We start from the raw sequence: 27,650 nt of genomic DNA on the forward strand, positions 1-27,650 counted from the left end.
CTATAAAGATAATGTTTAAGGACAGACACAGAGGGGTTTTCTCGTATAGTGGTAGGTAGATTGTTCCACAAATGGACAGTAGAAGGAAGGAAGGAGTTTTTGTAGAAACTGGTATTAGTTTTAATGGTAGATAAATGATTCGATTGTCTAGTTCTCATATTATGTATTTCGGAATTTCTCCGTGGAAGTATATTAGAAAGAGAAGACGGAGTATGGTTATAGACCATGTTGTGGAGCTTGATAATCTTATGTTTTTTCCTGCGTTCTGCTAATGTGTCCCAACATGTATCTTTATATAACAATTCTATACTTACCAATTTTGTTGCTCCAGTAACAATCCGTGCTGATTCCTTGTGAATAGATTCTAGTTTATTGATAAAGACAATTGGCAAAGAATCCCAAACAACATCAGCATATTCAAGGATCGGCAAAATATATGAGAGATATATACGTTCTAACGTGCTACGGTCAAGAACAAATTTGAGCTTCCTTAGGGCAGATAACCTTTTGGACGCCTTCAAGATAATACCGTCAACATGATTAGTCCAACTTAAATCTTCATTGATATATACACCTAGATGTTTGTGTGTTATTACTTGATTGATATTTGTGTTATCCATGCAAAGTTGTGGAAGGATAGATTTTGAAGATTTCCTACTGATTAGTAACGACTCTGTTTTATTTGCATTAAACGTAACTAGCCATTGATTAGCCCAAGCATGAATATTACATAAGTCATTATTTAATACGTTGGCTGAGTTAATAGCGTTGTCTACTACGAGATAGAGGGTAGTGTCATCTGCAAATAATTTTATAATACTAGCAATGTCAGAAACTATATCGTTGATAAAAATCAGAAACAATAAGGGTCCTAAAATAGAGCCCTGTGGAACCCCAGCTTTAATTGTACCATAGTTTGAAAATTCACCGTTTACCAAAACTCGCTGTTTCCTATCAGAAAGATAACTTTTGAACCACCCTAATAGCGTTCCCCTTATGCCTGCTTTGTTTAATTTATAAAGGAGACCCTTATGCCACACCCTATCAAAAGCTTTACTTATATCTAGGAAAATAACCTGCACCTCCTTCCCACAATCTAAAGCTTCACCAATATCATTTGTAATAGTCAATAGTTGATTTATAGCAGAATCACCTCTTCTAAAACCCGACTGGTGTTCGGTGAAAAAAGAAGAGTCTCGTAAAAAATTATACACATGTTTAAAAACACACCTTTCCATAACCTTTCCTATTATACTAATAAGGGAAATCGGTCTATAATTTGAAACTACACTAGGGTCGTCCTTTTTAAATATAGGAATAACATTAGCCATTTTCCACATTTCGGGATATGATTGATTCGACAGTTATTTGTTAAAAAGACTACAAAGAGGCCCAATTAACTGACGTTTACCTTCTTTTAAAAATTTCCCACTTATTAAGTCAGGCCCAGGTACTTTAGACGCGTCAAGTATACTAATAGCATCAGAGACGTCCTGCTGTGTAATAGTAATATTTTCTAGTATGATAGTAATATTGTCATGATTAACTGGAAGGGGTCGATGTAAGTCGTTAAGTTCGGTCTGTTGAATAAAGTAGTCATTAAGAATAGTGGCTTTATCTTTATCATCAATGTACTCTTGACCATTATAAATGATCATAGGTACGTCAGTAGTTTTACATGAAAAGTTAGTTAATGAGTTCAAGACTTTCCACCAATTTTTAGAAGAGTTAGGAGTGGTTTGAAGGTAAGATGATATTTTTTTGTAATAATTACTTTTCGCCTGCCGAATAGCATCAACACATGTATTTCTTACTTTTCTGAATGTTTCCCAATGAAGTGGGTTCTGTGTAGTCTTGGCTTTTGCATGAATTCTTTTTCTAGTTCTGATCAATTTACGTATATTATTGTGCATCCAAGGCGGGTCAGCTTTTCTTATTGTGATACATTTGTTTGGTATTGTCTCTGAAGCTATTTGAGTAATTGTTTTTGTAACATAATCTGCATCGAGATCTGTAGACAATGCTTCTGTATCATTCCAGGTAATGTTATTTAATTTCTCACGATAATTGTTAAAATTGCAATCTTTGTATAACCATATACGACGTTTGGTGCATTTACAGTTCGGTGAGCGTTTGAATTTCAGATACGCATATATAGGACAGTGATACCTTATATTACTTTTCAGAAAATGATCACCTACATGGGATTGTTCAACAATACCATCATTGCTAACGAGAAACACATCTAGTAAGGATCTTGAGGTTTCTGTGAAATGTGTTGGCTCATTTATTAACTGCTTTAAAGCGAATTGGTTCATAATATCTTTAATTACACTGTTATTCGTGGATAGAATATTGTCATTCAAATCACCAGTAATAAGAATGTTTGTAATACCTGTACTAAATGCAAGTTCTATAGAGTAATGGATTAAATTCCAAGTTTGGTCGTTGATGTTTCGGGGGCGGTAAAAGTGCCAAGTAGCAGTTTATGAGATTTCAAATGTAATTCTAGCCATACACTTTCAACATTCCTGACCTCGAGATCTTTACGCCGTTTGACAATGATGTTTTTCCGAACATAGATCGCGACACCGCCACCAATTCGCGTTTGTCTGCTTTGACAAAAAGGTGGATAAAAATGGCTGTGAATGAGATCATCAGACGACTCGTTTGAGGGGTTTAGCCATGTTTCGGTAAACGCAAGCACGTCAAAAGTATTCAGTTCAGTAAACAATACATCGATTTTATGAAGGATACTTTGCACGTTATAGTGAACAACACTTATGTGTTCGTCCGCTGTAGTTGGACCTGGATTGCTTTCTACATCTCCACATTGAGCAAGAAGATCATATAAGACTACAAGAATGTCTAATAGTAAAATGAAAGTAATTAAGACATACCAATTCTGACTTACTTTATGTGGATGTACCTTTTTAGGACCTCTAGTGATTACACCTATACCGTATAGGAAGATACAAGTGATAATGGGTAAGGCTTTCCATCCAAAGTTAAGTACCAGGTTTACTGCCAGTACAGTAATTGGATCTAAGCGTTTGTGTAAGGGTAATGTTAGGGATTTGTCATAGAAGGCGCCGGTAAGAGTTCGGTGGCTTATTACGTCACTCGGCATCAGGTAATACCAGATACGTAGGAGAGGTAAGTACTTTTAAACACAGCGCCTTCTACGCTTGAGAGTTCAAATATAATTATCAGATGAATAATGAAAAGTTTCACAAAAATTGTATACATGATCAGTACTCGGATGTAATGCATTCCAATAACAAAAGCAATGAAAACAACAAAGTGTATATACATATAAAGAAACATATGGAGACATTTTGCACCATGGAGTTGAGATAAGGTAAGTATTCAATATGTACATGTGCAGCAAAGTTGGCTAGCAAACGTTCAGAGTAATAAGATTGGTTTCGGTATGTTATATCAATATTTCATTATTAGTTAAAGTTAGTTATAGATATAATGGTTCCTATATCCTACGTCTGGGTATAATAAGTACAACAACGCTGCCAGTATTCAGCGTTCAGTTGACATTATTTAAAGCCTTCGTTTGAAACACCAAACAGTTTGTAATCCAGAATTAATGGAATGATATTATATATATGTTAATACGATTTGAATACAAATCTGTAATATGAAAAACTTAACGCTTTTGTTGCAGTTAATAAAATCTCTTTCTGAGTGACAAAAATTCTTTCATTCGCCAGGTATGTCTAAATTGAGATAAAGTAGTTTTGCGAATAAAGCGTTCGCAGGATGGAAAAGAAATACAATTGTACATCATGTTGTAATCTGTGGGAAAATTGATACATCTTCTGCAGTAATCGTTGTTTTAAATGATTATTTATCTTGTAAATGGTCCAATATGTATAAAATATCGAATCCAGGGATAAGAGCGTCTATTCAGTTTAAAACAAGATACGTTGTTCTAAAATTCTTCATTGAAAGGATATTCGGGATGTGTACTGAACCTGGAAAAACAGTAAAGAAAACATGATAGATTTATGTTGAAAGCAAACGCCTGATAAATATGTTGGTGGTGTTGGTTGATATAACATCATCAGACTGTTGATCTCAATCGTAATATCGACGTTTTATCTCATCACCATCATATTGATGGATGTCAAAGTACTGATTCATGTTCTACCTAAAAATACTGATATAATGTTGTAACGTTATAAAGCTGATAATACATTTTCATTAAATTTAACATTAATGCGTTATATATCAGCTATAGGACCCAATATTATAATTGTAATGAAATATATTTTCATTACGTTCAACAACGATATAATACTGCTGATTTCATATATTACCATTATATCTAACACTGATATAATCATCCTAACATTATATTGTTCATGCCACAATTATCATTATATCTAACACTGATATAATCATCCTAACATTATATTGTTCATGCCACAATTATCATTATATCTAACACTGATATAATCATCCTAACATTATATTGTTCATGCCACAATTATCATTATATCTAACACTGATATAATCATCCTAACAGTATATTGTTCATGCCACAATTATCATTATATCTAACACTGATATAATCATCCTAACATTATATTGTTCATGCCACAATTATCATTATATCTAACACTGATATAATCATCCTAACATTATATTGTTCATGCCACAATTATCATTATATCTAACACTGATATAATCATCCTAACATTATATTGTTCATGCCACAATTATCATTATATCTAACACTGATATAATCATCCTAACATTATATTGTTCATGCCACAATTATCATTATATCTAACACTGATATAATCATCCTAACATTATATTGTTCATGCCACAAATATCATTATATCTAACACTGATATAATCATCCTAACATTATATTGTTCATGCCACAATTATCATTATATCTAACACGGATATAATCATCCTAACATTATATTGTTCATGCCACAATTATCATTATATCTAACACTGATATAATCATCCTAACATTATATTGTTCATGCCACAATTATCATTATATCTAACACTGATATAATCATCCTAACATTATATTGTTCATGCCACAATTATCATTATATCTAACACTGATATAATCCTAGCATTATATTGTTCATGCCACAATTATCATTATATCTAACACAGATATAATCATCCTAGCATTATATTGTTCATGCCACAATTATCATTATATCTAACACTGATATAATCATCCTAACATTATATTGTTCATGCCACAATTATCATTATATCTAACACAGATATAATCATCCTAGCATTACATTGTTCATGCCACAATTATCATTATATCTAACACAGATTTAATGTAATAATGTCATGTAACATATCATCCTTATATGTAACACTTATGCGACATATTATTGAGAGGACAAAACTGATATGATTTGAAACTTGCGTTACGTCTCAATTGAATTAGACTGATGTGTACAGTGTCAATGTTATATTCCGTAATCATAACATTATGATATGATTATCATACCATTAAGAAATTGAATATCTCTATTTCCGCTAACATGTGAATATTGATTCAACAAAATGCGATTGTAGAAAATTAGAAAATAAAAAAAGAAACTATGTACGAGTAATGGTTTGGCTGTTAGCCATTAAACTGTTACAATGGTATTATTGTTAAAGAGTCACTTTCTCCTATTTTTGAGTTGTATATAATGTATAATGGCGCTGCAACCAGTGCAGAAGTGCAGATTTCATTTTCTTTGCAGGTCAGTCATAAGTAAATCTAGTGATCGAGATTAATTTCCGACGCCATAGTTTCTCCTCCAAGTATAAAATTTATAAATCGGTCATCATCATTTAGAATACTAACGCTCTGAACAACCGGAAGTGCATTCGCTATTGTTGTTGTGAGACAGTCTCTATCATCAGGATATATCCGACAATTTATAAATAAATGGTTCACAATGTCATCAACAGTTTGTTCACAAGAACCGCAGGTTCAACCGGTAATCGGTAGAGCACCAAGTTTGACAAGAGAGGCGAGTTCTTTGCACATGTTCGGTATTTCTAGGGTGTAATATCTTTAAATCGAAGACCGATATCCCGAAGGGAGTAAAAGGACTTCTGTAATTGTTAGAATGTTCTGTCTTTGCATTTTTACTCTTTTTTTTTATAATATTTTACTTCCCAATACATCATAGTTAACATATTTATTTCTGTTGTTAAACATAATTACGGCACTCTTGGTAGCGTTGTATTTTAGTTGGCATTTGAAGGCGTATGTTCGTGACGCTTCGAGCAGATTTTGTCGAAGATATCAAGCAAATATCATCAGCTAATAAAATTCCAGGAATAGGTATTCCCAAAATGTCATCATGTCCTTAACGAGTATGGTAAAATCACATGTCCAATCATCACTACACATTATACATTCTATCATTATAAAAACAAGGGCAATATCATATCCTGATTTTATATCAATATCCTATCACTGTGTAACCTGTAGTTAATCCTACCACCATAACACTGATTTATATCCCGCCAGTATAACAATATTATCTTATCAATGTAATACTTATTATGTGATATCCTACCACCATATCACTGATTTATATCCCTCCAGTATAACAATATTATCTTATCAATGTAATACTTATTATGTGATATCCTACCATTATAACACTGACTTATATCCCTCCAGTATAACAATATTATCTTATCAATGTAATACTTATTATGTGATATCCAACCATTATAACACTGATTTATATCCCTCCAGTATAACAATATTATCTTATCAATGTAATACTTATTATGTGATATCCAACCATTATAACACTGATTTATATCCCTCCAGTATAACAATATTATCTTATCAATGTAATACTTATTATGTGATATCCTACCACCATAACACTGATTTATATCCCTCCTGTTGTATTTCGGTACTATACTGCCATTATACAATGATGCTGATTTATAACACCTGTCCCCCACAGAATAAGTATATAATATACAATCAATGTGATAAATAAATAAAATCCTAGTGTAGTAAAACTGATTTATATCCTACCATTATAACACTGATTTATATCCCTCCAGTATAACACTAATATCTTATCAATGTGATACTTATGTGATATCCTACCAATGTAATACTTATGTGATATCCTACCAATGTAATACTTATGTGATATCCTACCAATGTAATACTTATGTGATATCCTTTCAATGTAATACTTATGTGATACCCTACCATCCCTTGTACATTGTATGTTACTACACGTTATACCCTGTGAACGTTATATTTATATTATCACCACCATGAAAACATCAACACATATTTCGTGTTTGTATCACACGTAATTATACGTTACCATGAAAACATCAACACATATTTCGTGTTTGTATCACACGTAATTATACGTTACCATGAAAACATCAACACATATCTCGTGTTTGTATCACACGTCATTATACGTTACCATGAAAACATCAACACATATCTCGTGTTTGTATCACACGTAATTATACGTTACCATGAAAACATCAACACATATCTCGTGTTTGTATCACACGTCATTATACGTTACCATGAAAACATCAACACATATCTCGTGTTTGTATCACACGTAATTATACGTTACCATGAAAACATCAACACATATCTCGTGTTTGTATCACACGTAATTATACGTTACCATGAAAAGATAAACCGACGTTTTCCATTGTCAAGTTTGTCTATCTTCTCCATTTCCTCGTTGCTCAAGGAAAATGAGAAAATCTGCAACACAATTAATCATATTATCCATTATTTTTTGTAATCGAGCCCATCACTATTAAATCTAAATCTGGAATATTTGTCGTTAGAGAATATTACCAAATAGAAATACTTGGTGTTAAGGTTGATATCTGTGATGTTTAATTTATCATAATTGAGCTAGAGTCGACATCTGGGATGTTTAACACATCACCTTTGAGTAACATGTAGTTTCGACATCTGGGATGTTTAACACATCACATTTGAGTAACATGTAGTGTCGATATCTGGGATGTTTAACGCATCACATTTGAGTAACATGTAGTGTCGATATCTGGGATGTTTAACACATCACATTTGAGTAACATGTAGTGTCGATATCTGGGATGTTTAACACATCACATTTGAGTTACATGTTGTGTCGATATCTGAGATGTTTAACACATTTCAATTGATCTTGGCACCTTTAATACGTACCTGTAAGTTGTCTTTCATTCTCTTTGGATTTTCGGATTTGGGAATCACAACAATACCCCTTTGTACGAGGTTCCGAAGGAGAATCTTTGAAAAAAGAAATCTTACAAAAGTGACTACTATTTTCTGCTTCTGAAAACGAACATTTTGTTTTAAGTCACCCAGTACATACATACTATTATGACATACATTTTTTCTTAGCCATAACAATGTTTTTGAGCAGCATACTACTGTAAATGCAGCTGACTTTACCTAAGGATTATCATTGAAGCTTTCTGATATACTATTTGAGAGTTATCTTTCTTTACTTATAGATTAAAGAATACGTATGGATCAGGGTGAATCAGACTTAAATTCAGTAGTAATCCCTGTATCTGTAATGCTTCATTTAAATTGGTCAAACTCAAAGTCGCTCAGTTATAATAAATTACAGGATAAAGATTACTCACCTCCCCATGTACAACATGCCAGATCCTCTATAAATGTATACTCACTAGTCTAAGTGACACATGACAAATCCTCTATGAATGTTTATTTATCTGCCATGTGACACGTGACAGATCTTCTGTGAATATTTATTTATCTGCCATGTGACACGTGACAGAACCTCTATAAATGTATACTCACTAGTCTAAGTGACACATGACAAATCCTCTATGAATGTTTATTTATCTGCCATGTGACACGTGACAGATCTTCTGTGAATATTTATTTATCTGCCATGTGACACGTGACAGAACCTCTATAAATGTATACCCACCTGTCTAAGTGACATATGACAAATCCTCTATGAATGTTTATTTATCTGCCATGTGACACGTGACAGATCTTCTGTGAATATTTATTTATCTGCCATGTGACACGTGACAGAACCTCTATAAATGTATACCCACCTGTCTAAGTGACATATGACAAATCCTCTATGAATGTTTATTTATCTGCCATGTGACACGTGACAGATCTTCTGTGAATATTTATTTATCTTCCATGTGACACGTGACAGAACCTCTATAAATGTATACTCACTAGTCTAAGTGACACATGACAAATCCTCTATGAATGTTTATTTATCTGCCATGTGACACGTGACAGATCTTCTGTGAATATTTATTTATCTGCCATGTGACACGTGACAGAACCTCTATAAATGTATACTCACTAGTCTAAGTGACACATGACAAATCCTCTATGAATGTTTATTTATCTGCCATGTGACACGTGACAGATCTTCTGTGAATATTTATTTATCTGCCATCAGACACGTGACAGAACCTCTATAAATGTATACTCACTAGTCTAAGTGACACATGACAAATCCTCTATGAATGTTTATTTATCTGCCATGTGACACGTGACAGATCTTCTGTGAATATTTATTTATCTGCCATGTGACACGTGACAGAACCTCTATAAATGTATACTCACTAGTCTAAGTGACACATGACAAATCCTCTATGAATGTTTATTTATCTGCCATGTGACACGTGACAGATCTTCTGTGAATATTTATTTATCTGCCATCAGACACGTGACAGAACCTCTATAAATGTATACTCACTAGTCTAAGTGACACATGACAAATCCTCTATGAATGTTTATTTATCTGCCATGTGACACGTGACAGATCTTCTGTGAATATTTATTTATCTGCCATGTGACACGTGACAGAACCTCTATAAATGTATACCCACCTGTCTAAGTGACATATGACAAATCCTCTATGAATGTTTATTTATCTGCCATGTGACACGTGACAGATCTTCTGTGAATATTTATTTATCTGCCATGTGACACGTGACAGAACCTCTATAAATGTATACCCACCTGTCTAAGTGGCACATGACAGATCCGCTATGAATGTTTATTTATCTGCCATTTGACACGTGACTGATCTTCTACAGATGTTTATTTACCTGTCCAGGTGTACGTTTATATTTCTCGGCGATGTCCACTATGATAGGATTCTCCACCAAGTTATCCGACGATTGTACTACACTGTTAAATACCATCGAGTCAATATATGATGCATGTTTTTTCTTCAATTATATATAATATTGAAGTCTGTCTTATAAATCAGAATATGTTACTAGGACAAAATGTTTTTTTCACATATCGTATACTAATCATAGTAAATAGGTGTAGAAAACATATTGATAGTTATTGTAACACATGAGCGATACTGACAATAATACATATTAGATAAACAGATGTTGATAATTTTCGAAGGAAAAGTAAATAATCCATTTGAATTCTTGTTAACTTTCCAAATGAACTTTTTCTTGTCAACTACATTGTTTTTCTATAACATGTATAGATAAAAAATGACAGAATAATGTTATTGACAGTTTTAATGAGACAGGGGAAATTACTACGAAATTCCATCCAGTAGTAAGCGTACCTCCTTACCCTTATTTCAAGTTAAGATAAAAACATTTCTGACCACAAGCAAGGATGTAATGCTAAAATTAACATTGAAGTAAAAAGCAGGAATATCCAGACATTGTTGTTGGACTTTAAGGTTTATACATTTCTTTTGATTACTTTGGAAATTTCACTCACTCGCGTCAAGGTTTTTTTTTTTTTAATGTAGGCCCTTAGCATCATTGACTAGCCCTAATAGAAAAAACCAACTACATGATGCTGCTAAATTCATTGTTTGGCTCCACTGTAACTTTTCTTACTTTGTATCAGAAGGTGTTATTCATTTGCGTCTTTTGAGCAATTTAAAACTGGTAATAATTCCTGTCAACTCAAGAACACATCTTTCACTTTTAAGCTTGGAAGCGATTAAGTGGAAGGGAGTATAGAAGTATAACAAATTCAATGTTAGTTCATCATGTTCAATTCAAGTTTACAATGTGTAAGGTTTTTCTTTTGGCATAGGTCCTGATGATGATGAGATTTTGCCCAATTTGATTGTGTGATTAATTACAAGAAGATATATATTTAGATTAATCAACAGGATTTTTACCAAGCGGTGTGATGATTTCCATTTCCCTATTGTAAAATTTCCAATTCTAGCAACATCCCTACATCCCCAATCTACAGTGTTTTACTTATTGCAGTCTGTTCGATGTTGTAAGGCTTGTTCTAAAAATCAAAATTCTCATGCAAGAAGTCGGCAACTGACGAATAAAGTCACCACACAGGGTTTCGAATGATGCAGTTTGATGAAGATGATGAAAATATTTTGAGTTTGTGATAATGCTCTCATTGAAATCTATTCACTTTCCTTAACAGTATACTGGACATGTTTCATGCTTGTTAGTATGCCTGGTGGTTCCATTGTTTTTTACCGTGTTCTCAACTGGGATGTAACATTACTTGGCTTCACTTAAATTTACATGGCGGATGTGGCCGAAGAAGCAGAACTGGTGAACTGTTGTTTTTTTCATGGATATCTGTATGCATCTTTTTTTTTTTTTTTTGGTATTTAGCCAGTTTTATTTAACTTGAGTTTGGAATATGACTCTGAAGCCATATGAGTATTTTTTTAAATGTTTGAGTAGCATTCATCGCATAATCTTATAAAAAATTATGAAGCAATAATTAAGATTAGATATGACCCTGCCTGATTCTTTGAACCTGGAAGAATGAAAGAATGCGCTCTATACTATATATGCAACATATGTAATGGATATTTGCCCACTATACTTATCATTGCAGTAACCTAATGGAGGATCATCTGGAGTTTACAGTACTTCTTATCGAGCTCTTTCTGATTTACTTTATTTCGGCCGGTCCTTTGAAGTGTGGAGAACCAAGGGGACTGAACGCTTCAAGAAGGATATTCCTGGATTTACAAAACTCGTGAAGTTTCTTCTGAGGAAATCTTGCATGCACCTCAACCTGCAGTTGTTTTGTATTAGAAGTTAAATGGTGACATATAATTATCTTAATGATTAAAAGAAAACATCACTACTGAACAGTTCAAGCTAAATCGAAATTGGTACAATACCTTATTAATATTGCCGTAAAATGCAACTTCCACGTTTTAAAAGTACGACCATTTACCTGATTAACGACTGGTAGTATGCGGGCTCCCTCACAAATGTAATCTAGCTGTTTTGAATTAAAGTTACATACTCCAATTGAACGCGTTTTCCCCTTATAAACCATTTCCTCCATAGCCTGTTAACATTAAAACAACTTGCGTCAGAAACAGTTAATTTCGATAACATATATTCATTGTATACTTTTATCAATTTGTTACTGATTGCTTACAATATTTAAAACAGAACAGTTACCTTCCATGTTTCTCTTAAATCAACTGACAAATTCTCCCTAGGAATTGTTTGTTTCTCACAGTAAGCATCATCATTCTGTAACAGAATGTCAAATCAGATAAGTTGAAAAATATCTGCTTTCAGTATGCCAGTTTAAATTTTATTCGATAATTAAAAACATTGACACTTCAAATTTCTGAATTTTTCATTCAATTTTCATATTGATGAATTCAATCGATTATATTAATTATATATCTAGTGTGTGATAAATAGGAGAGAAGATATTAAGAAGAAACAACGCATTCCTTATATCAGATATTCGTGGTCACCTATTTCACAATTTTTTATTCAGTATGAGAAAGCCAGCCTTTCAATATAATTCATTAAATATTCGTGGTCACTTATTTCAAAATTATTTATTCAGTATTAGAAAGTCAGAGTCATATTCTTCAGCGAAATGCTGTACTAAATGAATTCATTTCACAAACATTCGTTATTGCATAAAATTTTGAAAACCTGTTTTGACCATTCACTAATCGATTGTAATTGTAGCCGATTATTAAGTCAAATCAAGACATGAAAGAAACACTCTAGTGAGGATCGTAATTGTACCCCATTATTGATGATAAAATACGACAATGATTCAGGCGATGCTTACCCTTGTCTCTGTCTCATTACACTGTTAATAGTATTATTATGTCGGTACCCCTAGCAGTTTCCTTTTAATCGATTAAAAAACACTAAAAATCCTTTAATCCCATGTACTGTAAACTTATTCCATTCTGTAATGACATTCGTTGCTGGACAAGAGGCACAGATTCGAGTATCATCTTTTTGGACACGAACTGGTAAAAAATTCTGTTCATACGAGGCAGAGTGATTTTTTCAATTGGACTAACCATCATCTACAAAGGTAATACATTATGAATATATCCTTTGTTTTGAGTAAAATATGTATCTTTCTACCAATGTTATCAATCTAATATTAATGTATTCTTGCACCATTGTTTGCAATTAACTTTGAGTGTAAGTAAGTAGTCAGAGTTCGATTCTCCGCATGGTGTGAAAAGGTCACCTTCCGGAATATGTCGGTTTTCCCAGGGCTTTTCGGTTTCCTCTCGCAGTTTAAACCCTCTTGCGCTGTCATCTAGCCAGCAGAAGTGATTTATAGAAGCTAAAAACTATTGCCGCAATCATTTGTAAAGTTGATATATTACCCTTCTATTAATATTTTATTGTAAAATTCTGCCATTGTTTTCAGTAAATTATGAATATATCTTTCTTTCCTTGTAATCCAGTTTAATTCATTGCTTGTGTCTACTTTATTTGACTCTAAAATTCATATTTGAAAGTGCTTATCACTTGTGTGTATGATGTATATTCCTTAATGAATCATAAACACATTACTTCTACCAATGTTTTTGTGCGTTACGCACTCGCCGTCTGCAATCGTAATTTAAGATTTATGTCCTGTTTAAGCGGTAACAACAAGAAAATACCAACATTTAAACAATATCTCAACCCAAACTCAAATTCAATAAAAGAAAAGTGCAAAATGCAAACAAAAGAAATACTCTTAAAAAGAATAAAACAAGGTAATCTTGTAGAACGAGCACCATCTGCTTCATCGATGACACTTGTCTTATAAACCTTGATCAATCCAAGATGGAGAAGCAGGGATGTTGCTATCCAGATATTGAAAATTGGGTGTCGAAAAAAGAAGTGCAACATCATATTGATCCTTTACTTTTAAATCACATTCTAAAATCTGACATATTAAGAACAAATTTTCAAAACTGCAATTTTTTTACTTCTCACAAAAGGAGTACATTCTTGATACATTTTAATCAATATTTTATAAATGTATCACTCTCTTCCGTAGTTAATACATATAAATAGTATTGCCTTACCTTCATTGAACATGGGAAATGAACAAGGAACATGTCAACATAATCCAGTCTTAGTCGCCTAAGACTTTCATCTAACGCTGGTTCAACAGCATGTCCGGTCATGAAAGTTTGAAATAACTGTCAAAGAGAAACCAAAATCATTAAATACGTACATAAAGCACTGTGTATTTGGACTAACAAATCGACTTCATTAAACTTTATCAGTGTACTTACTTTGGTTGCGATAAATACATCCTCCCGACCCAGATCAGTGGATTCCATATGTTCCTGTAGTGCCTTGCCAATGGCTATCTCGTTTCCATAGTAAGCAGCTGTATCTATGTGACGGTATCCCATCTCTAATGCTCGATTTATACAGACTTCTACATTATCCTTTGAAATCTACAAATAGGCTTATAATTTATACGTTATAATTTGTAAATTGAATTACTGTCTGCATATCAGCGTCGTTAATCAGGATGAACGTCGAACATATATTTGACTCAATGAACAGAGGGTCGTGGCACACCTCTGGAAGGACCCCGCTTTTTGTTAGACTTAAAATCTGAATGTTACATTGATAATTGAAATTTGTTTATTTCTTCACAAACAAAAGTAAGTTGCCTGTGATACACAAAGTAAATATTTCAAATTTAAACTTCATTTTTAACTTTATTTGAACTTATAATTATCGATTTTGTCATGAGATAATATTTGCCATTAAGATATGTTTGACCTAAAATAGTTGTCTTTGAATATTTGTTTACAGTCAATAACGCATCATTATGTCAAAATACATATCAGCAATTTTTTCTTTCTTTCAAAATTGATCTTGACGCTTCATCTGATGACCTTGACCAGTGGTCAAGTGATTTCTCATTAGATTTCAGCATGTGCTTCATTGTGTCATAAGTAAATATTACTAGTAACAAGCAGATATAATTTTCTGCTGTATATTCCCTTCTCAATCTGCACTGACGGAGAATTTGGCTTTCGACCTTTGAGCATAAAAATATTAAGAAATAACCCTTCCCGTCAGGAAGCAATGGAGAAACCTGAGTATGTTTATCCCAACAGAACTGATGATATTTGGTCCGAGATGTTACAAGATTGAAGGACGTCTGGACGGAACTTGTGGTGGTGCAATCTCTTTTTGACCATTCAAATTGTGGGTTGCACACATAATAAATCAAAACTCTATATTAAACACCTCTTAATGACGGATTGTGGCAACAAAGAATTCAAGTCGCTTTCGTTATCTATAGGAAACGAAGATTTTAGAATCGCAAATGAAAGCCATAAATATACGTGAGTGAGGGGAGTGATTGCCTTCCTCACGTACAGTATATTAATATTTTCTATAAAATGGTATATAGACATTAAGTGTAGTGGTTTCTTTCTCCTTAACTCGACACACAATTATATCTTATGTTGATAAACACACTAATTCGAGAAATTTGTTATATTTGCTATCAACAATAAAGTATAAAAATAACCTACCCTTGATGTACCCAGAGCTACCTGTGGAATAAGGTGTCCGCTGTTCAATGTAAGACGATACGCCATGTTTACTCCTTTTCAACTGGAATTAAGAAAAATGACTTATCATTACGTTATTGTGTGAAAATAACCAGGTAGGTGTTCTATATAACCAGAGAGGAAGTAGAAGATGTCAGATATTCTTAATCAACGGATTCGTATACATTCTTGTATTTCCTATGTTTCTCAATAAATACGTATATTCATTTTATTGTGAAGATTCATGCCATTTGGGTTGTGAAAATTATCAGCATCTTTTTTCATATATACGATTTTCTCTAAACTAACGCTCTCAAACTATTCAATGAGTGAGATCTTCCCACCTGCTAAGCGAACCTTCCAAAATATACCATTTTAACACTAGCGAATGTTCTAAAGTTAAGTTATTGAGTGAATCTCCCAAATACAAATATGTATGACATATTCCAAGCTGAAATATGGAAGCACATACTTTCAGTTAAAAACATACTTTTTTAGCATGTAAGAAAGTCATCAAGACGAAGTATTTTACAAACTTACCAAATCGTATAAAATTCCTGAAATGAGTAACCCGAACTGTCCGTGTCAATAACTATGATGGTTTACCTATATTTCGAAAACTTCATCCTGCTGTAAGTTATTCAATATCACTTCCTGTTATCGTGCTCTTGAATAATGTAGAATTGATTCCATAATATGTGAAAATATCAATACACTGTGGTGAATTGATAATATAAACTCAGATTCTTTCATGCTTCAATGACTTTGTTATAAAACATCATGCAAAATGTTTTCATAAAATTTGATAATATATGTTTATCAAGTATATAGAGCCCGTGAAAATTCACGTTATCAAAATGTCAAGTATTCCCGGTTGGTTTATTTTAAAATTTCAAACATTTTAAAGTGTTTACGTCTAAACTCTATTTAAAAACTCTGTTAGCTTACTTACTGAGTGTTGAATTAGGACAACGCATGGTGACTGCTTCATTAAGTCTATCCAACATAACCACACTGTCCTATTCGACCTACGTAGATATTGTGAATAATAAATGATATTAGATATCTTTGAAATAATTTCCTCAAATGAAAACATACAATATGGTTTTGGGTAAAGAATGACTTAAGTGCTCGTTTTAGTGACAGTAACATATCTATACATTATTATGTTAATATCTAAAGGCCTGTTATGTATAAAAAGTACTTACTGACAGAACTGCCTATACTGGTAAAGAAAGATACCTCTTCACATATAGGTTCGATTGGATTTGGTCCAATTTATAGTAGTCTAGGACATGCTGAACTCAATGGTCTGCCATACAGAACACGTTATGGAAGTCGGTGTTACGCTTTCTTGCTAGACGTAATTTTTTTGGTTGTATAGGATGAGATTTATAACTTCCACAGAAACTGGAAAAACCAGAAATTGGACGCCTCATCTACAGGCACAATAACATACCTGTTGTGTAGTGTTGAATTAACATCATGATTAAATAATCATAATAGGACCATAAACAACGCTGGCCAGGTATGGAATATTGATATATAGAGTAGATATCAATGTAAAGGGAAATGGGTTTTTATAACATGATATTAGCTGGTCGATCGTTTTATTATCTGAAATGTTGTTATATTCACATTTTTAACTGAATTAATTTTGTTCATGATAATATTGGATGGATGATTACAAGGTACGGCAATGTAGAAAGAAATAAGCAATTTCAGTTGCATTTTCCCCAGCAGGTGTTTCGTATATAAACTGTTTAACTGCGCATTGGAAAGGCGGAGAGCACGCAAATATCAAAATTTTAAAATGCATATGAGCAGCACACCTTCAGAGGAATATGTTAAATTATGGAGGGAAAAAAATGTCATTTTGTAAGAACGAAGATTTCGTATATTGTTCCTAGGATGAATTATGATTAAGTCATAGTGATGATTTCTACGATGGTAGTTACCGTCACGGGCTGGCGATCTCCTTCCACACTTGTTAAAATAACTCCCACAATTTTCAACCGCCATCTTTAATAGTTAATATCCTTTGTGTGCGATTTCAAACCTTTATACCGCTTGTCCTGATATCGACTCTGTGAGATTTTAATTCGTTTAATTGAGTGTGAGTAGCCTTCATTTTCTGCTATGTATTTTTGGGAAAGTTTTTTTTCATTAGTTTTCAAGAACGCTTTAAAAGTCTATATACCACACCGTAAACACACCATGGCAACATTTACCACAACGTCAACAAACAATGGCAAAATATACCACAACGTCAACACACCATGGCACAATATACCAAACGTCAACACACAATGGCAAAATATACCACAACGTCTACAAACAAGGACAAAATATACCACAACGTCAACACACAATGGCAAAATATACCACAACGTCAACACACAATGGCAAAATATACCACAACGTCAACAAACAATGGCAAAATATACCACAACGTCAACATACCATGGCAAAATATACAACAACGTCAACAAATAAGGACAAAATATACCACAACGTCAACAAATAAGGACAAAACATACCACAACGTCAACATACCATGGCAAAATATACCACAACGTCAACATACCATGGCAAAATATACCACAACGTCAACACACCATGGCACAATATACCACAACGTCAACAAACAATGGCAAAATATACCACAACGTCTACAAACAAGGACAAAATATACCACAACGTCAACACGCCATGGCAAAATATACCACAGTGTCATCACACCATGGCAAAATATACCAAAACGTCAACACACAATGGCAAAATATACCACATCGTCAACAAACAAGGATAAAATATACCACAACGTCAACACACAATGACAAATTATACCACAACGTCAACATACCATGGCAAAATATACCACAACGTCAACAAATAAGGACAAAATATACCACAACGTCAACAAACAATGGCAAAATATACCACAACGTCAACACACCATGGCACAATATACCACATCGTCAACAAATAAGGACAAAATATAGTACAACGTCAACACACCATGGCGAAATATACCACAACGTCAATACACCATGTCAAGTACGTTTCACCTTTATATCGTCATTGGTTCAAAAGTTACGGTCTGGACAAGAAATATTGGAACGTTAAATTGAACGAGACGAAGCAGAAAAAGCAGAATTGTATTAATACACTATGTCTCCCTTTATTCGGAAGAAATAACCATGTTTTCCGATTGAATTGACTTTATAACAGCTTTAGTTTGCCAATAGTACAATTTGGACGCTTAATGTTGTTATGATTACATTAATCAGTGCGACTGCTACATTTGTACGCTTATTGTATTCAAAAATAAAAATGAGACACTAAAGGTATCATTTGCAACCCTTAATGCATTAAGCGTTTTTATTATAGTAAGAGGAAACATACTAGGACCTCAGAAATATCCTTGTTTGTACATGTATGATTCCTATAAGAAACATATGACTGTAAAGTTGTACATCAGTTAAAACGAGGTCATCGTGAGGTACAATTAAATCAATTTCATACAATATGTACATCATTTAGTAACATTTAATTAGTATTTAGTATAAATAGATAATATACACTTATACTTGCAGACACTACAAACGTGTCTGTGACCTTGATTACACCCCACTTGGTATGTATGTGATTACGGCTGTTAAACTTTTCACCTCTATCACCTCTATAAACATATTGCTGTTGTTCATCGTCATGTTTCACGTCCCCTGTAGTTGTCTTCGTCAATGACATACTTACCAGGATCTTACACATTCCTTTGTAGTATCATCATCATATCCGCTTATTGTATCATGTATATGATACTACATCGGTTAGTTTTTTACACACAACTTTCTTTAGATATACCAAATTTGCTTTTCTAGTTTTTTTATCTCTTAGTTCTTTGAATGGATTATTTTGTTTTAAAAGTTGCGATCTAGGAAGTTACCTTTACGCCTGTTGTCACATTCCCATGGATAATGATATTCATGTATTCTGTATTACTACTCCGCAGAGTTAAGACTGCTTGTTTTATTTTATTTCAATTTATCTTATGATGTAAAAACTATCATAAATGCACAGCCAAATATGATATATTATCATTCCTAACGAAAATGAAATGCGACAATTCGAATTCGGTGACAATGCTTAAAATTATAACTGGAACTATTTTCTACTGCTCTGATACCCTATCGACTTTTTGCACTTGGATCAATCAGAGTGATTTATCTTTCTTCCATTCTGCATTGTAAGTTTAATTGTTAATAGAATGGTTTATTACCTCTATATTATACAATTGTTTGATGTCTTATCAATCGACAGTCAAACATATCCATACTGGTGTTGGGGTCAACACGATGAACTGTTCTCCTTGGCCACCGAAGGAAAAAAAGGTCATCGGATTAGGCTCAAGTGGCAAAATATTTGACTGGTGATTGATAAGGCATGAAGCAACTGTATTATTATCTTAATTATTCAAAATACTTCGACAGAGGCTATTCATACTGAAAAAAAAAACAAATCAAATTTGCAGTCAGAACTTCTGTAAGACATGTCTAGAAAAAACGGAAGCAATCATATGTTAACATGCACCATCGCGATTAGAAAGACGCTTCATTACAATTGTGTAAATGCTTGTGCACGTCCGAATGTTCAACACCTTCAATACGTCTGGATGATAACTGGCGCTTTACGATGATTCAGACATTTCCTCAATTTACATTTAGATGGACAGTGAGGTAGCCATATTGTGACTTATCATATCCTTGTACTCTTTAACGATAGAATTCGACTTTTTGATTTTATAATTGATGTGATTTAATCCATTTACCTTTACTGCCATGTAACTTATGAAGTCTGGAAGCGAGATGCAAGTGAACACAAGCTATTTCACAAATAGAAGAATGTATCCCCAATAATTATACGCCGTCATTACTATGAAAGTTCTACAGATTAACATTATCTTTCAATATTTGTGATAATAAAAAATATAAAGTAATAACCCAGTCCTTATTAGTTGTGCTTTATTTACTAGGAATGTAGAACCGAACAGAATATGCTCTAGTCGGGTATTATCAATGATACAAGGAACAGTGTTCAGCGTGTTTGATATTCACTACAGATGCGACAGGTCCTATGATGAACACAAGTGAACATGTTACAGCTTGCATGAAAAATATTCAAAATGTAAACGATTATTCTCTTGACTGTTATAACTTAATTACAAAGTTATGAAAGTCGACCTGGATTTATTGATGAATCTGCAAGCATCTTTGACAGCATACATTCCAATATCGATCATAAAGTGCCACGACAGACGTAGGTTCTGAAACAATCTAAAATTTCAAAGGTCATTCTTAAAGTCATTATACTACAAATGAAATCAGTAGATACATGTGTAGGATATGATTGCTATCACAAAACTGGGTCGACCCCTTGATATGTAGTAGATAGTTTTGTGATAACAATTAAAACACGTACCACCTCTGGTGACTAGTTAATACTGAAACTGTTTATTCTGCTTTTAACGGCGTCCTCAATTTTCATTCTACACAGGTAAAATAAAGGTAGGTATGGAAAGCGAGCTACAAAAGATCTGCAGGTAAAATGAATAATTATTCATAATGAGAAATTAAACACCAGCAATGAAATATATACTACATATTTGAAGAAGCAATCTACAGTAACCTTGGTGTAGATAAGACGTAGAAATACATATTTTTATTTTCATTTTGTCTCTGTAATCATAACCCTGTCACCATGACGGAGTTTCAGGTCAGTCACTTGATATAGATTCTGATCCTTTGTGGTGGCGATAGTTTTGGTAAGGTTATTTAAGGTTTGAATGATGTCATTTTTGTAATATTTTTATACAATTTGATTTCCAAATTGACCACGTTATTCAGTGATCGTGTTCTACTTTCTGACTTTCTCAATTATTTGTTTTTTCTACAAACCTAATCTGATTAAGGAAGAAATCAAAAATTATATTTTCATCTAATATTGAATTTCGAAGAATCGAATAAAAAAGGTTGACCTTAACATATCTTCCTGTATGATAAATTATTTAGTATAACAAATATACTTATTTACCGAATTCATTAAGAAGGAACTGAACTTATTTACACAGTTAATCCCTCACCTTGGTATACGAAGCAGCACCTGTGTGCGTCGGTGTCCAATTGTGCTGTTACACGTTACTCGTTGTGCCAGTCCATGTTAGCATGGCTAAGGAAATATTGTTGGGAAATGGACAGAAAATTCCCCAGATTGGACTGGGAACATCCAGGGTACGAACTAACTACGAAGTTGTTGCACTATACCTTCCAATTCATTATTATATAGGATTACACCATCTCTATATTACTTAAATATACGTTATGTGAAGGTGATACAGGGGCATCACAAATTTTCAAAACCACCTGATTGCCTATATATCACAGATTGTTGTTGTTACTTAGTTTACAACAAACGGGATACAAATACAGATCATATGTAATGCAGAGTACTACAAAATAAACCACTGGAGTCCATCTTTAAGAAAATCTCTTTTAATAAATAACGTTTTACCTGTCGTCGATGAAGGTGATAATATATTCAATTTAACACCCAACAAAAGGTTTGAATTTGGCTGTGATATAAGTACATATATTTACCATCAACATATTATTCCTACCGAATGAAATCATAATTTCTATACATTTTCTTCGATGATGTGACCTAATTAACATACAGGAACACGTGTCTTATCAATGAAATAACGAAATCTAAGAATGTATTATTTTACCTTCACATTATTTTGAGATTATTAAAAGTTTGAGTGTCAGTGTAAATCTTTCTTTTGTTTGGTTGAATTTGTGTTCTGATGATTAGTTCAAATTTTGGTATTTTCTTGTTGTTTTCAGGTTTTATGTTTCCTGGTTTTCTATTTACGTTTTTTTCTTTTCAAATCAGCAAACCTTTTCGTATTCATTTTCTTTCCTTTAAGATCCCAAGAGATATTTTAGAAGACACCATTTGCCTGGCGATTAAGAAAGGATATCGTCATTTTGATACCGCATTTGCTTACTATAATGAAGTCGAGATAGGAAACGCCCTGAAAACGAAGTTTGCAGACGGTTCTGTGAAAAGGGAGGATGTGTTTATCACGTCAAAGGTAAGCGCTATTGTTCTATATCTCATGCACGTAATATTATAATAATTTGGAGAGAGAATTAGCAGAAAAAAACAGTGAGACAAATATAGAACGAGGATAACATAACAATGAGACAAATATAGAACGAGGATAACATAACTATGAGACAAATATAGAACGAGGGTAACAAAACTACGAGACAAATATAGAACGAGGGTAACAAAACTACGAGACAAATATAGAACGAGGGTAGCCTTACAATCAGACAAATATGGAAAGAAAACGGAAATTATAAATAGATGCCGCCTGTCAAATATGCTGTCGTATGCATGGTTGAGAGGTTGTACTAAAACCTCCTTCCTGATTTCTATTCAATTGTTGGTTATAATGGTTAATTGTATCTGACATATCACATATTGAATTAGATTCATTTCATTGTCACGTAATGCTCATTGGAATTTATAAGTCAAAAGATTTTTTTTCTCCTGAGCTTACATACGACATGCAGATTGTCAGAAGCTATTCTTTTTGTCCTTAATATACTTCAGACGTGATCTTTACCTTGTTATATGAATAAAAGCTTCCATCATTGTTTTCCTGTGATATCCATACCTGCTGTTTAGACATGTTTCATTATTGTGTGTATTTTTTCTCAGTTGGACAACCAGTACCAAGCTGAGGAAGACGTGTGTCCCGCCTGTACTGAGAGTCTCCGCCGTCTACAACTCGACTACATCGATCTATTTCTGATCCACTGGCCTTTATCTCGCCAGGTTTTCATTCCATCTCTATAAAAAACCCAAGCTGTTGAATCCGTCAACATCCATTAAAACACTTTCAACGTTTCCTATTACTCTCTAAATTTCTTTCACGCACACGATGCTAATCGTTAGAAAACACAGACAGGAAGTTAATCGTTAGAAAACAGAGACGCTGCTAATCGTTAGAAATCACAGACACATTGCTAATCATCAGAAAAATCAGACACGATGATAATCGTTAGAAAACACAGACACGATGATAATCGTTAGAAAACACAGACACGACGATAATCGTTAGAAAACTCAAACAGGATACTAATCGTTAGAAAACACAGACACGATGCTAAACGTTAGAAAACTCAGACACGATACTAATCGTCAGAAAAGGTAAATGTCACTGATGCATTCCCCATTGCACACTCTAAGTAAATAAGATTTTCGTGCGTCTGTTTCTAGTTACTTGACAAGAAACAATGCTATCAGACTAAGTCTAGAGTTGCTATATCAATTTCTTATCATGGTCAGTTAAAATGACGAAATAAATCGATGCTTTCCGAGGTAGGTAAATGATCTACATGTTGATAAAAAATGAAAATGTCGCAAATGTTATAGTAACTTAAGTATAACACCAGTCTTTTTCGTGAAATATAAAGTAATAACGTGAAAATTCCACAACGGGAAAAAACAATGTTAAGGTGTCTTTTACTGCCAAGTTCATCTGTTACGAGAAGGAAGGAACTGGCATGACTTATATGGTCGTAAAAAGCTTGGGATTCATTTCGTGCTACCTGACTTTCATGTATATTAAAACTCCATAAACACCGCCTTGTCTATACACCTTTACAGAACCCGGGATATTTTTCTACGAAACCTGTTGCAACAGATTACCTGGAACGAGACTTGAAGACAACATGGCGAGTATGTTATCATTTGTTCTATTTGTTTATAATGTTGTCTCATAGTCCAGTATCTTTATAAATTTTCAGCTACAGAATATCTGCATGTACTTAGTAATATTGAGAGAAAAGTCCTTAGAGTCGGTTATCCCTGAAAACAGTACATGATGAGAGCTTCCTATTCACTTAACTGTATTGTCTGTTATGATTACTATACATTCAGACAGAACTCCTCGTTACAAATAACAACAGACCTTTGTTTAAAAAAACAAAAACAAAAACAATTACAGAAATTTATGAAACGAAGGCGATGAATGAACAAAAGAAAAATTTAAGCGGACACCCTGAAAAATGTACCAAGTTACCAAGACCAAAGTTTTGCAAGGTTATGTGTCTCTAGCCTTAGCTATGACAATTGCTATATAAATCTTGGTCAAACCAAGTAAGTAAAGTCACGTTCTCAAATGATAACACAGTCAACTTCAAAGAAAGTTCCGTTTCTACCTAGGGTTTCTAAAAGATCTGAGAATAAGTAATACTCCGGAGGGTGACGAAGAGCTTATTGTGTTATTTTGGATTTGTCGTTATGCGTTTAAAATGAATATACACGGTATACAATAAAATCATTAATTTTGCTGGGGTCTCGTTTTAATTTTGCTTCGGGGTTTCCAGGATAAAAAAATTGTGAGCTCCGTGAAATATATTGCAGTAGATAATTTTATAATAAGTATATACCGACTCGAATTTCAGCAATGAAAAGGTGTGTCAAATGTTAAAAGATATACATATTAAAGTTGTTTTAGTTTTCACTTTATTGTACAGACCGTGGCATCCAAGGCGTTATGTAAGAATTCATCAAAATGACACGAGTCTGTTTGAAGACACCGTTTATTTTAAAGCCAATTTTGCAATTGCCGTTTTTTAACAACATATATGGTTATCTAGATCATTTTACGTAAAATCACAATAAAAAGACAGACATTAAAAGGCTTCCTGTTGCAGTGTTATTAATTTTATACCTAAAGTCATGTTTATAATACACACCAAAGCTGTAAGTCCCTCAGGACTTCTATGATTACCTAATATACAGCAGAAAGTAGTATTGTCTTTTTCAGGCCATGGAGGAATTGGTGTTTGCAGGAAAGGCAAAATCGATAGGCCTGTCTAATTTCAACTCACAACAAATTGAGTACATTTGCGACGGGGCAAGAATTAAACCAGTTATCAATCAGGTAACAATTTAGTGTCAGAACCAGAGATTCCTGGGAGTCTTAAAATAAGTTAAAATAAAAAAAACACTTGTCCATTTACCTAAGAATAAAACGACTATTTTTTATAGTATAAGTAAGGTGGTAGATATATTTTGAACTAATATATTTTAAGCCGTGCCTATAAAAGGAGTTGTACAAAAGATACAGGTGAAAAGCTTGTTTCAATAGAAGGCAGTGCCAAACAATGTCACATTTATTTTCCTCAATATTCCAATGTGTTTCATGTAAATACATAGGACACTACTTCGTTATTTTTTTCAGGTCGAACTTAACGTTCGTTTCCCACAGTACCAACTCCAGCGGTTCTGTGAAGAACGAAACATCTTTCTGACCGCGTACGCCCCTATGGGTGCCCCTGGCCACCCTCAATCACTGCCGAGGTAATAGCTTATATCCTGGACTTCATCAGAATCATGATGATGATGAAGTAGGCGCTAATGGATTATTTCATTCCTTATTACCGTTTCTAATTTGGAATCGATTTTGATATCTGTTGAGACATTGCAATATACCCATTGAAATTCCTCCTAACAATACATCACGGTCACCATTCCCATAACGTTATGTTAAAGGACTTTCCTTTTATCTTGATCCTCCAAGCTGTCATGTATCTGTTGTAGATACACCGAGGATAAAGTAGCCTTACTGAAAGATCCTGTCATTCTCAAACTAGCAACAAAATACGGAAAAAATCCAGGCCAGGTGAGCATGGATAGTAGATATTTAGTTCAAATTTCCTTACTATAATACAAACAAACTAACAACAAAGGAAGATCATTAGTCATATTTGTTTATACTTTCGGAATGATAATTTCAACAGGTGTGATAACTTCTTAACCAAACGATATGTTGCAGATTTTACTCAAAAGTCTAGTAGACAGAAATATAATCGCGATTCCGATGTCAACCAATCCTGACCGACTTACCTCCAATTTACAGGTAATGACTGATCATAATGTTCCTTATCAACTGTCATGCATACATTTGTTAGACTAAACAGTAGCAATTATTATCTAATATCAGAAGGCAACCAAGGTGAAGAGGCTTCTCAATGCTTCATAATTCAACATATTTCATGCAACTTGAATTATTTTTAATGTGACATCACTGTTCGGATATCTATCATGACTTGAATATTGGAATCCTTGATCTAAAGACAACTTTGTACTTACGCCATGTTTTACAACAATCGAAATATCTAAAACTATTTTCCAGGTGTACGATTTTGAACTAAGCGTTGAAGACATTCGACTTATATCAAGTTTAGAGGACGAGACACGACACTTTTGGCAACAAAAGTAAGGTTTTCTGGTACTCTTATTAATGTTTAATTAGGTTTTTGCCTGTTAGTAGTAATCTGAACACAGTGTATATTCAAATTAACAGCATACTATTTCCGATAACACATATGATATTATGCAAATGTGCTGAATATAAAAGAAGGAAACGGGTATTACTGATTGTCATGGTTATCTTGAATAATTCAATTCTTTGATTGTTTGGTTTGCAGGAATGAAGACCATCCAGATTATCCTTTCGGGATACATTTTTGACTCTGGTTCTGGAATATAGATGAACTTATACAATTACGACAGAATTTAATTATTTAAAGCAATAGCGTAGTCTGCAATAGGCTTCAAGGAGCGGATCTATGTAGGTACTCCGATTTTTAAAAAAGTGTGAAAAAAAAGAAGAAAATAAATAAACAAACAATAAAAGATAAAATAAAA

At 33.5% G+C, this 27,650-nt stretch overlaps 2 protein-coding genes across 2 annotated transcripts; one reads left to right on the plus strand and one right to left on the minus strand.

The window, feature by feature from the left end:
- Positions 1 to 3,946: 3,946 nt before the first annotated feature.
- LOC132560261 (aldo-keto reductase family 1 member C23-like) lies at positions 3,947 to 15,905 on the minus strand. The gene is made up of 10 exons (XM_060224927.1): positions 15,840 to 15,905; positions 14,574 to 14,741; positions 14,361 to 14,477; positions 12,472 to 12,546; positions 12,239 to 12,355; positions 11,952 to 12,073; positions 10,138 to 10,219; positions 8,228 to 8,311; positions 7,692 to 7,774; positions 3,947 to 3,989 (listed from the first exon to the last, which is right to left on the minus strand). The coding sequence occupies exons 1-10, from the start codon at positions 15,903 to 15,905 to the stop codon at positions 3,947 to 3,949; spliced, it is 957 nt and encodes a 318-aa protein (XP_060080910.1).
- A 6,176-nt stretch (positions 15,906 to 22,081) lies between these two features.
- LOC132560154 (1,5-anhydro-D-fructose reductase-like) lies at positions 22,082 to 27,473 on the plus strand. Its single transcript, XM_060224809.1, has 10 exons — positions 22,082 to 22,147; positions 22,846 to 23,013; positions 23,649 to 23,765; positions 24,600 to 24,671; positions 25,765 to 25,881; positions 26,182 to 26,300; positions 26,541 to 26,622; positions 26,776 to 26,859; positions 27,136 to 27,218; positions 27,431 to 27,473. Exons 1-10 carry the CDS (start codon positions 22,082 to 22,084, stop codon positions 27,471 to 27,473), a joined length of 951 nt encoding a protein of 316 aa, XP_060080792.1.
- The last annotated feature ends 177 nt before the right edge of the window (positions 27,474 to 27,650 follow it).

Source organism: Ylistrum balloti, unplaced genomic scaffold (genome assembly GCF_031769215.1).
Source record: "Ylistrum balloti isolate Yb309-2 unplaced genomic scaffold, AGI_CSIRO_Ybal_v1 Utg369666, whole genome shotgun sequence".
NCBI classification, from domain to species: domain Eukaryota; kingdom Metazoa; phylum Mollusca; class Bivalvia; order Pectinida; family Pectinidae; genus Ylistrum; species Ylistrum balloti.

What these genes read in the sequence shown, in the direction of transcription:
- LOC132560261 (XM_060224927.1), bottom strand. Translation starts at nt 15,905, where the DNA reads ATGGCGTATCGTCTTACATTGAACAGCGGACACCTTATTCCACAGGTA. An exon ending in ATGTATTTATCGCAACCAAA is followed by an intron (nt 14,478 to 14,573) that starts GTAAGTACACTG and finishes TCTCTTTGACAG; the next exon opens with TTATTTCAAACTTTCATGAC. An exon ending in AAAGGACCGGCCGAAATAAA is followed by an intron (nt 10,220 to 11,951) that starts GTAAATCAGAAA and finishes GGTATTTAACAG; the next exon opens with TGTAGTACAATCGTCGGATA.
- LOC132560154 (XM_060224809.1), top strand. Translation starts at nt 22,082, where the DNA reads ATGGCTAAGGAAATATTGTTGGGAAATGGACAGAAAATTCCCCAGATT. An exon ending in ACTTGAAGACAACATGGCGA is followed by an intron (nt 24,672 to 25,764) that starts GTATGTTATCAT and finishes TGTCTTTTTCAG; the next exon opens with GCCATGGAGGAATTGGTGTT. An exon ending in TTAAACCAGTTATCAATCAG is followed by an intron (nt 25,882 to 26,181) that starts GTAACAATTTAG and finishes TATTTTTTTCAG; the next exon opens with GTCGAACTTAACGTTCGTTT.